At 38.8% G+C, this 16,275-nt stretch overlaps 1 protein-coding gene across 4 annotated transcripts in view; it reads right to left on the bottom strand.

Annotated features, from left to right (window-relative positions):
* atad2b (ATPase family AAA domain containing 2B) overlaps window positions 1-16,275 on the bottom strand; it is a 146,785-nt gene that overhangs the window by 108,591 nt on the left and 21,919 nt on the right. For all 4 annotated transcript variants that reach the window (XM_055232040.1, XM_055232042.1, XM_055232043.1 and 1 more), the window contains exons 15-19: window positions 14,199-14,289; window positions 11,887-12,198; window positions 10,648-10,789; window positions 7,687-7,873; window positions 5,087-5,272 (exon numbers count right to left, since the gene is read on the bottom strand). In XM_055232040.1, the coding sequence (XP_055088015.1) occupies window positions 5,087-5,272; window positions 7,687-7,873; window positions 10,648-10,789; window positions 11,887-12,198; window positions 14,199-14,289 (918 nt within the window). The remainder of the gene's footprint in view (window positions 1-5,086; window positions 5,273-7,686; window positions 7,874-10,647; window positions 10,790-11,886; window positions 12,199-14,198; window positions 14,290-16,275) is intronic.

The raw sequence follows: 16,275 nt of genomic DNA, 5'->3' as shown, positions 1-16,275 counted from the left end.
ACATCGTTAAAGCCCGATTTGAAGCTGTTCAAAGTAGATTTTTCATAATGAGTCCCCTCTAAATAAATATTGCCGCATTTGGTTTTGTGCTCGTAGTTGCTGTTTACACACATTAGGCTGGTCTGTAGTGCGACGCTGGTTTGAAAAGTGCAGGTGCAGTCAGCTCTCTGGCCTTGGCTCAGACCCAGGGCTGATCTTGGGCCAGAACAGAAGCCCCACTCTGCACTAAAGGCCTCAGTGTGGACGCTGTGCTGTGACATATTGATGCAGAGTGTTTGTCCTGAGGTGAAGACGGGCTTTTGCCAAACCCCGAGACCTAATTAAAGACCTTCTGCTGACCCATACAAGAACCCTCGTCCCTCTCCCCCCCTTCTGCTTTTCTTTTGCTCCCTTTCTTTTCCTCCACTCTTTCCCCCAAAAGACTACAAATTAGGGCTGAATGGGTTTGGACAAAAAAAAAAAAAAGTATTGCAAATGTGAGGTTTAAAATTTATAAAAAGTAGGGTTCTGTTCAGAGTGCACACTTCAGGAGCATTAAAGGGGGGGTATTTTACTTCTATGAGGTATTTTACTTCTAATGGGTATTAAAGAGGGGGTATTTTACTTCTATGGGGTATTTTACTTCTAATGGGTATTAAAGAGGGGGTATTTTACTTCTAATGGGTATTAAAGAGGGGGTATTTTACTTCTAATGGGTATTAAAGAGGGGGTATTTTACTTCTATGGGGTATTTTACTTCTAATGGGTATTAAAGAGGGGGTATTTTACTTCTATGGGGTATTTTACTTCTAATGGGTATTAAAGAGGGGGTATTTTACTTCTAATGGGTATTAAAGAGGGGGTATTTTACTTCTAATGGGTATTAAAGAGGGGGTATTTTACTTCTAATGGGTATTAAAGAGGGGGTATTTTACTTCTAGGGGTATTAAAGAGGGGGTATTTTACTTCAATGGGGTATTAAAGAGGGGGTATTTTACTTCAATGGGGTATTAAAGAGGGGGTATTTTACTTCAATGGGGAATTAAAGAGGGGGTATTTTACTTCTATGGGGTATTAAAGAGGGGGTATTTTACTTCTATGGGAATTAAAGGGGGTATTTTACTTCAATGGGGTATTAAAGAGGGGGTATTTTACTTCTATGGGGTATTAAAGAGGGGGTATTTTACTTCTATGGGGTATTAAAGAGGGGGTATTTTACTTCTATGGGGTATTAACAGCTAACACATAACATATTTAGATCACCATGTTTCCTTTTATAGTTTTGAAAATGCTATACGTGCCCAAAACAACATATTAACATGTTTTATGAGTTTCACTTTCATTTTAGGGCCTGGGAGAGATCGCTAAATTACTCAAACATGCATGGATAATATCTAAAACCTCTTCAACCATGTTTTTGATGAGGGAACGTCATTAGAACATGGTAGAAAGCTCCGAAACTTACTTTGTATAATACCCCCTCCATTGACATTTAAGAAAAGACTGAAATGGGGACTGATTAATACGTCCGATGATACATTAATTTTTCATTTTTTGTACAGAATCAGAAACTTCAGGTACAACAAGAAACTTCAGGTACAACAAGACATTTCTATAAAAAGCCTGGACAGTGTGTTATTTCCAAAGAACATTCTAAATAATTGCAACCTTTGAGATATCCCCTTGTGTCCACTAAAACAGCCGTTTCGATTATATTGCGATAAACAGTGAGGCTCTACCTACCACTTCATGACACCACAAGGTGGAACACAGCATTTTGAGCTTTGGAGATGTACAGACTAATAATAAAGGGTTACTCAAACATATGCGAATGAAACAGGTGTGTTTTTGAGAAGGTAACAGCATTATAACATGGATTAAACCTCACAAGAATCTATTTTGTGTAATATAGGATCTTTAATGGGAACGGCGAGGATTTTGACAGAAACATCTCCCCCAAACATCCACAAAATTATTATTTGTAAGATATGACATCCCCAAACACCATTTTAATCTTGTAGCAAAAAGTTATTTCAGCTGACTGATTGACAGATTGACAAAGAAAAACTGAAAAGTGCCAACTGCCTCGGTGGTTAAATCACAAAAGACAATTGAATTATGAACTAAAGTGTTGATGGTTAAAAAGTAATTGCAGATAATGTTGCTGCTGACAGAGTTTGACATTAGACATTTTTATTTTATGTAGATAGGCCAAGGAACTACAGAGATACTGACTAGAAATAGACGGGGCCTTTTTAACATATCGGCTTTTGGCCTTAAATCTCAAGCAGAGATAATGTTTCATTTTGGCCGACCTGCTGCCTTAACTGTACGCACAAAGCTTTATTTCTACACTTAAGTGAAAAGAAATAACATGACTACAAAGCTCTTATGTGTGTGGTAGGAAAAAAAAAAAAGGCTGTGAGTGGGTTAATCGAAAATTAAAATGATAATTTGGGGGAAATAATTCAAATTGGCCCAACATATTATCTTAAAAATATGCAGATTCTGGATTCTCTTTAATTGGTATCAACATCGGCCATGAAAAAAGCCCATAACACCGACCATGAACCAAGTCAAAATGTCTGCAATATCAACACAGTGTGAAGAAGCACCTCTCCACAAGGATTTTATGCTTTCACGTCCACGCAACCGATTAAAAACCTTCCGTTGCCCTCCTTTCTCTGCCTCCCTCTTTTCCTGTTCCCCTCTCTTCCTCCCTCCCCAACCTCTTCTTCCTGTCGCCATCTCCCTCCCTCCATCTCCATCTTTGTCTCCCTCCTCGCGTCTCCCTCTCTCTCCCCGTCCCCCCCCTCTCTCCCTCTCTGTCCCCCTCCATCCCTCCCTCTCCCTCTGTCTCCCCCTCCTTCCGTCTCCCTCTCCCCCCTCCGTCCGTCTCCCTCTCCCCCCTCCGTCCGTCTCCCTCTCCCCCCTCCGTCCGTCTCCCTCTCCCCCCTCCGTCCGTCTCCCTCTCCCTCTCCCTCCTTGTCTCCCTCTCCCTCCTTGTCTCCCTCTCCCTCCTTGTCTCCCTCTCCCTCCTTGTCTCCCTCTCCCTCCTTGTCTCCCTCTCCCTCCTTGTCTCCCTCTCCCTCCTTGTCTCCCTCTCCCTCCTTGTCTCCCTCTCCCTCCTTGTCTCCCTCTCCCTCCTTGTCTCCCTCTCCCTCCTTGTCTCCCTCTCCCCCCGTCTCCCTCTCCCCCTCTCCGTCTCCCTCTCTCCGTCTCCCTCTCAGTCAAAAAAACTCCAAATTGAACCCTCTAGTCCAATGCGATCCTTCCCGCTCAGAGCTATAACCCTCAGCGGGCATCCTGGCTCCACGTTGGCTTTGGGAAATGGAATAATGAATCCGAAAGGGCGCATTGAAGAGCCAAAACTAGCGAGGGACAACAGAGGAACTGGGATTAATGACAAAAAGAAACACAGCCAATGTGCTAAAACTGACCTCGGCTGACATCGTTTCTACTCCAATCATTTCATAAGAGAGTGAATTTGTTGGGACTTTAACCTCCACCGGTGCATAAAATCATATCACTTTTTAAAAACTATTCTTGCAGCTATTGCGAAAAAATTACAGCTTCCTCCGTTTCCCGAGGTAACCGGAGCCCCCTGGTCATTCTGTGTCCCATTTGTGTAAAACAGATTAACAGCAGTTTCATGGAGCAGAGAAGAGGGAGACACAGGAACAGGTGGAAAGTAGACTCCATCAGAAAGTTAAAAAGGGCCAATGTGGATACTGTTCCTCACGAGTACATAGTCTCACACTGAATAAGCGCTGGCAAGAAAAGCAGCGGAGAAAGTCAAACGGACAAAACTCTTTCCTGTTATTTTGAAGTAACGTTGATATCAATTTACAAATTCTGAGCAACATTTACACACAAGCATACGGTCTGAAAGATGCCATACAGTAATCCATTTGCTTGTTTTCTCTTGATTCATTTGCTTGTCTGTTTTTGTTTATTTGTTGACTTTCTAACTTGATTTCCTGTTGGTTAAATCAATTATCACGTTCAGCACAAAGTGGAAACTGCTGTTGTGATTTTAGGCTTTACAAAAATAAATTGACCTGAAGATGAATAAACTCTGAAGTCTGATATGGCAGAATAAAGTGTTGTAACTGTTTAAATGTTTGCTTTTTAAGAATGTTATAATCATCAACAATTTATTTATTTATTTATTTTTATTATCACACTTTACATAGAGGTAACAGACTTCAGAAGTATTTGAAAATCATTACAATTTATGCTGCCATATTAGTCATTTTATTAACTGCTTAAATTTTTAGCTTTTTTAAAATGTATTTATTTTTTTTGCATGTATTATAATTATCAGACTATGTACATCAAGGTGACATGCAAACTTGACACTGTATTCGATTCTGATCCATTTGAAAATCACTTAAAAACAGATTTACAGATAAGAGTCCGTAGACATTGATTATTTCACACTATTGTAACATATAGTCACCAAAACTTGACATTCCAGTTGTCAAATTTTTATCAAGATTGCGCTAAAAAGTCCAAATATCGTCTGTCTAATCTCATCAGCTATTGACCTTAAATCTCCAGCAGAGGGCGATATTTTTTGTTTTGGTTCCACAGAAAGCTTTATATCAACAATTTAATAATAATAATAATAATAATACATTTTATTTGTTAGGCGCCTTTCAAGGCTCTCAAGGTCGCCGATTTAAGACTTTAGTGCGAAGAGACAGCTGCACAAAACATGACTACACGGCTCTCTTATAGGTTTGTGGTAAAAAAAAAAAAAGTGCTTGGGGGAGTTTATAGTGAATTTCAAATCACATAATTTGGTGAAAATGATCAAAATCTACTAAAAATATCTGTCCAAAAATATCGGTAGGTCATCAGCTTATCAGTTGTAACAGCATCGGCATTGGCAACGAAAAAACTACGTCATTCAATGTCTAAGATTCAGTCATTTCTAACCTTGGGTCTTTTTAAGCCCATCTTCTGCCACTAAAATCATGTGGTTTGGAGCATAGTTCAGACTTTGGAGCGTTTTTATGTCTGCTTTTAATAAGACAAACTGACGAAAACTTAACTTGTGATTCTTTAGCTGTACATGTTCGTGTGTGAGGGGAGCAGGTACCTCGTCAGACAGCTGGGAGTAGTGGGAGTCCACAGTGGCCAGGACCAGGACGGGGCTGAACGATGGGACGTCCTGCAGCAGAGACAAGAACGTGCTTCTCACAGTGTCGCTCACGGCTTCCCACCACTCTGAGATGTGAGGCATGAACACTACACTGGGAACGCAGCGGCACGCCTCCCGAAAAACCTGCAGCACGGACACAAAACAAAAAGGTGAAAGGTCATGTAGAGATATCCAGTGTTTTTGTTTTAGATTTAGCGTTCACTGTAAAAAAACAATAACAAGGTACAGATAAGTTATACAGGGTGGCCCAAAAGTCAGTGACACTTTTACATTTTCAACAGCCCCTATAATTCTTAGGTTCATTTTACCTACAGCTAAAATTTGAGTATAATTTGTTTTTTAAGCGTCCACCATTTCCAGTTTGGCCCTGAACAGCCCGATCCAACAAACTTTACATAACATTTTCAGCATTTCCAGCTTATGTCTCTTATTTGATCCTCGATATTACGTTTTAAGTCGTTTATTGTCTGACGTTTATTCACAAACACCTTTTCTTTAAGATCGCCCCACAGGAAGAAATCAGGACTAGTCAGGTCTGTGGAGATCACATACTGTCCCCTGTCTTTGAAAACCACTCAATATTCCTTTAATGGCATTTACGCTTCGTTCGTCGGTGCTGTATTTGCTCACATTAGTGTCGGAAGAGTAGTTCTAAATGCTTTGAAAAAATAAAAGAAAAATATTAAGAAACAAAAGAGTTATGTTTTTTTTTTTCCAACTGTCAGTAACTTTTGGGCCACCCTGTATTTTCTTCAACTGGAACAGATCATCTTGATTTGAATTCATTTGACTTGGCAAGTAAGTGATCTACCAATGGAAGTAGACTTTGCACTTCAAATGAGAAAAACATCTTGGTTCACTTAAAATAAGAAAAACTGCAGGATTTTTCGCTTCAAAATTAGATTATAAATGAAAGAAGAAATATCTTGTTCCATTGTTAGATAATTTTTACTGAAAACTGAGATCTGCTCAAATCACGATAATGTGTTCTTAATTAAAGAAATCTTAGCCTTTTGCTGGGTTGGAAGAAGAGCTACAAGAATTAAGTGACTAATCGTGCCTAAATGGTAAAGGGTCACATTTTTATACAACTTTTTTCAACCTTTAAAAGCACTGCTAACCTTCGGATCAGTGGATAAACATTGTAACAACTGAGCTACTGTCTCCTCTGAATCATTATCAGAACTAGACTCTAAAACAGTGTTCATAATCTTTTTATAACAAAGACGGCAGCCATATTTATTTATTCTTTTGACTTTTTTTGATGATAAAATTTTAACTATTTCTAAATATAATCATTAACACACCAATTTATATATTATTTTCATTTCATTTATCTCTGCTCTCATTTGGCTCTCCCTGTATGAATAGACACTCTTTTTCATAAGCGCCCCATTAAAATACAGAGCAATACAAACAAAAAAAAACAACAAACTCCATGGATCCATTTAAAACATTAAAAACAGAAGCAGGTGTGACTATAAATGTTTATCACCAGATTAATAAAGTGCATTAGTGGCACCAATCTATCCAGTTTTGCTCGTCCTTGAAATGTATTCCATTTTTGTAAAGCAGAATAACACTTTTTCCCATTTCAGCTCGACTGCGGCCAGTTTTTAGATGCAGACAATCATGAGATCTTATATTAAAAGCTCCGTTATCAAAGTTCAAGGAGCAAGTGAGATATTCAGGCAGTCGATCGTCGTAGTCACTTATAAATACATTTCATACAGTGTTGTTCTCGTCTGACAGATAGCGATGGCCAACGTACTTTTTCATAGAGTGAAGTGATGGGTTTTAAATTCACCTGTTATGAAACGAAAGAGTAAGTTTTCAAAGTAGAGGCTGAAGTCTGCATGTGTATTATATCTCCATAATCTACTACAGAAAGAAAGGTTTGAACCATTTCTTTTCGATTTTGAAGGCCTCAGTCGCCATATTTCACCCTTAATTTGGCTGATGTATTTAGTCACTATTTAGGTCAAAAAGACAGAATAATTGCAATTAGAGCAAGTGAAATCCCTAAATATTTTTCTTCTTATTTATTTGTAAAGGTACAGCGCATATTAATGAACGTTTAAAAATGTAAATATGTAAAAAATTATAGCAAACGTGGCCAATTTCCATCTTCAGTCCCTCGTCAAATTGATGTTAAACAGCACAGGACAGAGAGAGAACAACAACAATAACACAAAAGCAAATGTAATACACCAGCACACTCATTATAAACACACAACACACTCTCTGTACAGACAATTATACAACAGGGCATTTGAAGTTAGTTAAAAGTTAAACCAACAACCCTTCAATATAAAAATATCATTTTGTTAAACATGGTGACATATTTGACCCTTGAACAACCACTGCTTTTTTTTATTATGCTCCACCAGAAAAGTTACACACTACACCTTTAACAATAATGAGAATCTGTTTTCAGTTGACCGAGCTGGTGAAACATTGAATACATTAAATAAATCATTGTTTTAAAAAATGACAGGGTGGTCATCTCATTGCAGAATCTGAAATGGGCCCATTACCTGAGCGCAGGACTCCTCGGGGGTCTTGGCGCTGACGGAGTAAAGGGTGGGCAGGTCCAGCCGGTGCACTGGGAGTTTGTCAAGGTGGTGCAGAAGGGCGGGGGCCAAGTGAGAGCTCTGTCCTGAACCTGAGGCGCCTGTGAGCAGCAGACGAGGGCGGTACGCTGTGGGGCGCTGGAGTGCTGAGCTGCAAGAGAAAAGACAAGATTTTGAGACTTTAAACTTCATTTTAATTTTAACACTTTGTTTTATGCACATTTTATTTTATCAGTTTATTTTGTTGTAGAGAATTAATTTAATCACAAAGGGTTCATAAAGTTTACCTTGTCTTTATTAGAGTTATTTATTGTTTTGCGTTGCAACACAAATCCAAAGCAAGTTTCTAGATGTGAATTTTTCTTACTGACAATGGCGGTATACTTCAGTCCCATTGTTTAAATTAACACATTTTATCAAACTCACACTATCTGAATGATTAAGTAAAGCTAATGTGATAATGAAAAGGTAAAAAAATTGTGATGAACAACAATGGAATTTACAAACGATAGCGATAACTGATAATTTGAAGGTGTTTGTCAAATAAAATCGATAATTCATTTTTAATGAACCAGATTTTTTAAATTCTAAACTTTTTTTTAAATTAGTTTTTTGGTGTTTTTGGTTTATCCTCGAGATGGATTCTGAGTCATTCTGTCAAGCTACAGCGCTGATACAGGGACTGTCACAGTTTCTGTGGCCTCCTGTTTTCATTCTGCATCACCGAAAACTTTTTGATGACTTGTGTGAGAAGCCTGTAGCCCCTCCCCTCTTCGCACTCCGAGGACCTCCTGGACCGGCCTCCTGCTGGTGCCCAGAGTCAGGACTAAACATGGAGAATCAGCGTTTCAGTTTCATGCAGCTAAAAACTGAAACAGTCTTTCTGAAGATGTGAGACAGGCCTCGACTTTGACAATGTTTAAATCCAGGCTCAAAATGGTTCTGTTCAGCTGCATATGACTGAAAGGTTTTTATTCTGCACTCCTCTCTTTTGAGGGGAGTCTCTTTTAATTTTATGATGATCGTTTGTAATTATTTATGTTTTGATTTGTTTGTATTGCGATTTTAATGTAATTGTTCAAAAAAGCACTTTGAATTACCTTGTGTACGACTTGTGCTGTACAAATAAACTTGTCATGCCTAAACACTCTCTGCCTTTGACCCGCGGCTGCATGTGTGGAGCAGGGAGCAGGGCCGAGGCTCGGAGTGAGCGCTCGGATTAAGAAAACCTCGGAGGAAGAGCAGCTGAATTACTTTGGGTTGCTAATTATCAGATTACATTATCAGTGAAAATGTATGCACAGAATGATCATTTTCAGTGACCGATATTATTGCGCATCCTTAATAAAAAGCACTTTACATTTAGGGAGTAGTCTTTAAATGGCACTGAAATGGCTTATTTTACTTCTAAAACTGCCACGATTATTGTCTTTTAGCACTCAAATTCTACAACAAAATTCTGACCTGCCAATCCAGCTCAATTTTAAAATCTGGGCAGTTTAATGTAATGTAAACACAGGCTATTCAAGGGTAATAATATTCAAAGGCAATTAATAATTTAAAACAAAATATTATATCTTTTGAATGGTCAGATGTGTTGAAAATGTTGCCTAATCCTATGTTATATGGTGCCATTTTGAGGGCAGTTGACCATTCAAAACATGCTAATTGGTTTTAAATTGTTAAAAGGTTCCAACTTTTCATCATTCTGAAAAACATGCATAAACAGGAAGTTGAACTGGATGGCGAAGCACGACCTTAAACGTCATCGGAGCAGTGAGACAGAATTTACACAACAAGAGCCGCCACAGTTTCCACCAGGGTCGATTTCCAGGCACATCATTCATATACATTTTGGTTTAAAGTCTGTTGAATCGTGTTTTTTCTATGAACGACCTTGGTGTGTATAAACAACCGGAGCAAAGGTACTTTTGAGGAGCATCAAACCGGTCTGTCATCACAAACAAGAACAATGGAAGTACAGAGGGAAGAGGGAGTTCAATCGTACGGGTTTGGGGGTGACAGCGAGACGCCATCTTTAAAATGCCAATCTTTCACCTCTACCTCGGCTGTGCGGTGCTGCTGGTGAGGATTCATTTTATGCTGAATAAAAACAACATATTTTCAGACTATATTCTCATGGGATCAAATACGAATAATTAAAGGTGCACTATGTAACTTTTCTTAGTGGAGGAGACGCCTTTTCCTCGTCTTTATCCATAGGTTTTAGAATCAGGAACAATTAGGATCATTGCCATAACATAATATCTGAATGAATGAGATGTTATTACTTTGCCTGGAATGACCCACAGTATGGCATTAAATTTATTCATCTCCACGGAGACAAGCAGGTGGCTACGTCTGTGTAGAGGGTATTTTTAAGAAACAAAAACACCTGAGATTATAGCATTAAACTTGTCTATCTTGCATTTCTTTAAAGTGAAACATTCCTGGCAAAATAATAACATCTACGTATAGAAAAGCAGGTGGCAGACACTCACCAGAAAAGTTCCATAGTGCATCTTTACATTCTGCAATATAATTTATTCAAGATTTGGTTTAGGCACTATTTTAGTCCTGTTTAAGGCCTAGGTCCCGGCTCTACGTCCCCGGCTCTACGTCCCCGGCTCTACGTCCCCGGCTCTACGTCCCCGGCTCTACGTCCCCGGCTCTACGTCCCCGGCTCTACGTCCCCGGCTCTACGTCCCCGGCTCTACGTCCCCGGCTCTACGTCCCCGGCTCTACGTCCCCGGCTCTACGTCCCCGGCTCTACGTCCCCGGCTCTACGTCCCCGGCTCTACGTCCCCGATTCAAACTCAAACTTTTCACTCTAAATACATTGCCTTATAAAATATTTATCTTTTTAAGAACCACAGGGCACTACAGAACATAAATACCATTAAACATAAACATTAAAACACATACGTGGAGAAGTGTAGAAAGGGTCTGTGTGCTGCAGAGGAGGAGAGTGGACTGTTTGGAGCAGGCTGGAGATCATAAATGGAAGTGGAGCCTTCATTGTCTTCATCGCTGTACAAGTCCTCTTCAAGCAGATGATTGTCAACGCCTGCAGGAAAAATTACTGATTACTGAACTGATTTTTAGCTTGTATGGAGAATCTGAAAAGCTAAATTTAACTAAAGTAACTCTCATACCCAATATTTGCACCCCCCAGTGTAGGAAAACAAACAATACTGTATGTTTTATTCTTAATGAGAGCTGTTGTGACTTAAGCTCATCTTACTAGATCATTTTACTAATTAATAAATATGAGGAATAGTATAATTTAGGCCTCAATATTTAGCCCATGTACCTATACTTACACTAATAGGGAATTATGTTATTTTAAGTCTGTAATAAAGAAGTGGACTAAGTGTGACATCACCCATAGCGTTCAGCTCCGGTCAAATAAAGCTCTTTGAGGCTAGCGATTAGAGGCAAATTTCTAAGAGTTCATATTTGGAATTCGAACCGCAAGTATCATAGTAACCAAAGAGTCAATCCGAAGTGAGGCTGTTGAAGGTAACGCTCCTTCCCGCCCACATCGCTGGTTTAACAGGGAATGGGCACTATGCAATTCTGTCAATCAAACCTGTTGCTAACGCTAGTGGGAAAGAAGACACCCGATGTGTGTTAAATGTTCATATCTTACTTTACAAACAAAATGGTGAAATAACAAATACCAGGATCATGTAGAGCTCATTAATATGAAAAGTTTAAGACCAAAATTACGAGTCTGACAACAGCAGTTACAGAAGGAGGGGCGACAGTTTTTCAATACAAAGTGAATTGGAGCCAGAGAAGGTGGAGCCGGAAGCGCGCCCTTGCTCATTTCCTATTTGAAATGCAGCGGCTAGCAAGTTAACTATGTCCGTTTATATATACAGTCTGTTTATAATATGGTTCATTTAGAAAAGGAGTTAGTAGGATCATTGTGCTATCCATAGATTTAGGAATGAGGTAAATAGGACCGTTGCCATAGCAATTAACAACAAATGATATCTTTTAAGAGTGAAAATCCTCAAAATGTTACCAATGACGTCAAGACCCCAGGAAAAAGTGTTGTGTGATTACAGCATTACAGTTTTAATGATTATAACAGATTTTGAAATGCATTATATTACTGTAGAAAACAATTACAGTGACTTTGTTCCCGCTCCCTACCGTATGTGTTGTCCCTATCAGGAGATTGAGCGTGAGGGAAGACTCGGAGCAGAGCTTTGAGCACCATAGAGAAGGAGTTAGCCAGGAGAGGGCGCAGTGCTGGAGACAGGGCTCGTCCCGCAGGGGCCAGCGCTCGCTGTGAGGCCGGGACGATGTTCCTCATGGCTCTGCTGAAGTCTCCCGAGGCCAGGACGATGGAGGAGATGTCCAGCTGCAGTTTGACGCTGCTGCCGTAGATCTGAGGGTAACGGCGACGTAAGGCCACCAGGGCGGCCTCGGTGCAAAGTGCTTTAATGTCTGCCCCACAGTAGCCTAGAGACAAGAGGACAGTGGGTGTGTTAAAACCAGCACACCAAAAAGCATTATTTGATTTTTATAGTAATCAGATTTAAGGCCGCAAGATTAATCACAACCAAAAAGGACATAATTGGCTATCACAAAGGCTGCAATTTTTTTTTGAAGTAACACAATTTCCTCCACAAACGACAAAATATCCCGTCTTTTTCTGCATAAAACCCTGTAATTTAGATTTGTACAAACACGTGATTCTTCATTAGAGATTAGTTTGTCACTTATACCAGTGTTTTTGTCAATTTTTCTGGACACGTTTAAAAAGTCAGGGATTAGACTTATGATTTATGCGTTAATAATAGGATTCTGTTTAAAGTTCAATCACAATGCTTGTCAGAAAAAAAAAAAAAAGAAATGCGATAGATATTTTTTCCAAACTGTTCAGCCCTAATCAGGTTATTAAATTATGTCACGTAAAAAACACATCTGTTTGTTATCTGTAAGGATGCACTGATACTGGTAACAAATGTAGGCAGCAATATTGAACATTTTGGTGAAAGAGATACTCCAAGATATCTGTTCAGCCGATATCACATTTTGGCTAGTAAATCATCTTATTACACCAATTTATAGATCAATGTCGGCCCAAAACATCTCATAATATTAAACTTGTGTTTTGTAACTAGTGAACAGCTTTTTAAAAAGACATCTGGATCATATTTTACCTTCTGCTGTTCGTGTTTAAAGGAAATAAATTATATGTTCAGTTTCTGCCCTGGTGTTGAATTAAATCAGGTGTCAGCAGAGACTTAAAATTTAAGTATCGACATCGGTATTGAAGCTGAAAAAACCTGGATCGGTGCAACCCTAATAATCGGATTCCTTTCATTCTGGTCACACCTGTGCAGGTTTTGACAAGGAAAATATGTAAGACTAATTTGACAAAAATTAAAGATTTAAAAACTGAAACAACAGTTAACGCCACTAATTGGCAGACAGATGTCACCAGGTGTTTTTGATGATCAGACTCCTCTTGGGCCTATAAACGCACCAAAAATTACATCTAAATAGTGGGTTTAGTGGGTTATCTGATTGTCTTTACCAGGTTTAGGTTTAGGGTTAGAGTGACAAAGTGTCCCTTTGTCCCTTTTTAATATTACTATAATTTTGTTTGTTCACATGCATGTTCATTTTCAATAATTTTCCAATACAAAAGTAAATAGAACTATCCTAGGTTTGTTTTATTTAGTTTTTCCAATTAGTTAAATCACCACACACACTTGTTAGTTTAAACATTTTATTTTGTTAAATGTGTCAATTCAGTTTAATACTGCAATCCACTTACCTGCATCTCCACATGGTCTAAACAAAGAGGGGGCGTGGCCTATGTCGGCCATTTTTATAGGCTTGGGTGTGGTCATGGGCCAGACCATGGGGAGATGAGAACTGGTTTAAGTTTATTTCTTTGTGTCAATGTCTTATGTATTTTGTTTCAATGTTTTAAGTGTTTAGTTATTTTGTTAAACACTATTTAGTTAAGGGACCTGGGCCCTGAGAGTTGGTTTTAATATGAGATACAGTTAACGTTATACCCGCAGCACCTGTGGAGGATATGGTGTATACCAGGGGGAGGTGCTTCCTGTACAGGAGGGTATTTTAGCAGTGCTAATTAGACAATAGGGGGAGACATCAGTGTAGCCAGGGTACACATGGATTTTCTCCTTAGTTGTTTAAGTTCTGTTGCTTTGTTATGTTGAGCACAGTTAATTTTTTGTAAATATGTTGGCGGTTTTTTTTGTCCATGGTGTACCACAATGCTGCAAATAAATCTGGTGGGGGGGTGGGGGGGAAATCACATAAATAGAATTAATTTTAACCTTTCCTGAATAGTTTTAAAAAGGTCTTGATCAGTATCAGTACTATACCACATGGTGACATTAAGACACTAATTACCATTTCTTTAAATAAACTGGTTCATGTTGTGTTTTCATATCAAAACACTTTAGTATTCATAATCTTACCGACACATTTTTCTGCGAGTTCATCTATAAATGGCTCAGATAGTTTGGGATTCCAGTCCCGTGTGTGGATCTGCAAAATGTGCTTTCGGGCCTAAAAAGACAAAAATAAAATGTAAAACATCAAAAACAGGAGAGGAAAGGCAGATGCAAGCAGCAAACAAAGTATTTAGTCTGACATTTACGAGTGGGAATAAGAATCCATAAACAGGGCTGTGCAATTAATCAAATTTATGTATCAAAATCAGTCGGTGTGTGATTAGCTTGGGTCTTTTTAATCGTTTGTAGCAGAGTTCAGACTTTGGAAGAGGAAATTTGACTATTTCTTTCGTTTTAAATGGCACTTATTAAAAGATCTATGCTGTTAATGTGCCGAAAATGTCTAAAAAAATGTAATATGATTTTCAATAATGACATAAGAAAAATTTACACACAATAAAAAGGAAAGAGAAATTGTAATGTGTTTTTTGTCATGCTGCCCAACCCCAACTACCAACAAAGAAGAAGAATTGGCATTTGGAAAGTGGGAATGAGAACTAATAATTATGCAAATAAAAGTGGACACATCCAAACTATAATAACAGTACAAAATACAGACACAAAAATAGAGACGCTCACATTAATAATGCCCTGCAAGTATTTTTCACTCATTTCACCAATACTGAGGGGCTCCATTTTGAACAAACCACAAAAGAAGTCCTATCTCATCTTTGTTATCCTTTCCAGGGTTGTCAAATGTATCAAAAATCTGATGTTTCGATATTAGTTTTAGTATCGACTAGCAAGATATTCATTTGAACCAGTATCAATATTAAAAAGTCACATTCAGGAATTCAGGAAAGGTTCATTTCTGTCCTGTGAATCTGTGGGCGCTGGAATTGCACCGCCAACCTCTGGGACAGTGGACAAAAGCTCTACCAACTGAGCCACCGCCGCCCGCACAGGTTCTATCATCATTAATCAGTCCTAAAACGGTAAGTAAACGTTGGGGCTAAAGCGACACCTGGCCGTGGTAAAACCGACAGTGACTGAGAAACAAATCAAACGCAGTCTAAACAAACGCTAAACCAGGAATATGCTTCAACAAATCCAGGACTAAACAACTATGTATCCAGGAACTACCTCCAGGAAAAACAGGATAGAACCAGAGATAAACAAACATGAGGCAGAGGAGGAATGTGTCGGGATTTTTTAGTAAATGGACCACACTGGAACCTTATATTCATCTCAATAAACAAGTTATAAAGGGCGACACAATGGAACCTACTTGGACGACTGAGGGATTACACAGATATAAAGCCACATGGGAATACAAAAGAAATAATATATATATAATAATATCTATTCCTTAGTGTCGAAATGATGTCTGGTGTCTGAAATTTTAGTATCGTGACCACACTAATCCACTTCCCCTCCTTCCTTCCATAGCACCGTCTCATATTTGATGCTCTCACTCCTGCCTGCAACTGTTTATTATGTAGACTTCACAGCTGGAAATGTTGGGCAGCAGTTGTTTACTGATTAGACTTTCATTAGACTGGCGAGGAAAGCGACTGTTTACCGTATAGAGCCGCTCCTTGTTTTGCCTTTATCGTGAGAGTATACATTATATTATCATTTGCCAAGGAGGTTGTTATTTGTAGAGGTTGGTTTAGTGATCAATGCAGGGCTGGGTAATGTGGCAAAGAAAAGCTCGTGTTTATTTTCTTGTATCAGCTGCTCACAACTTTCCATTTCATGTTTTATAGTTTTAAAAATAAATTGGGTTTCACTATTAATTTCCTGAACTGAAACTAGACTGGGTTTTAAATCAGTGCAGGTTTCACATCTGCCATCTACTGGTCAAAAAAATAAATTTTCTTATGACAAAGCTACCATCCGTGAGTTTAAACAAGACGAGACTTCTAATCAGTGCTTTTTAAAGTTGCACTCCAAGTTTTCTGCCTTCTGCCAATATAAAAATTAAATGCCAGTTTGAACAAGGATCAATATTACTATTTTCTTCAGTGATCACATGACATAGTCTGCCATTATAACTGCCAATACCTTACTTATTAGAAACATGGCTGATGCATGCAGG

This window comes from Periophthalmus magnuspinnatus, chromosome 24 (genome assembly GCF_009829125.3).
Source record: "Periophthalmus magnuspinnatus isolate fPerMag1 chromosome 24, fPerMag1.2.pri, whole genome shotgun sequence".
In the NCBI taxonomy this organism is placed as follows: Eukaryota; Metazoa; Chordata; class Actinopteri; order Gobiiformes; family Gobiidae; genus Periophthalmus; species Periophthalmus magnuspinnatus.
Note: the sequence above shows the minus strand (reverse complement) of the source record. Positions and strands in the feature narration are given on the sequence as shown.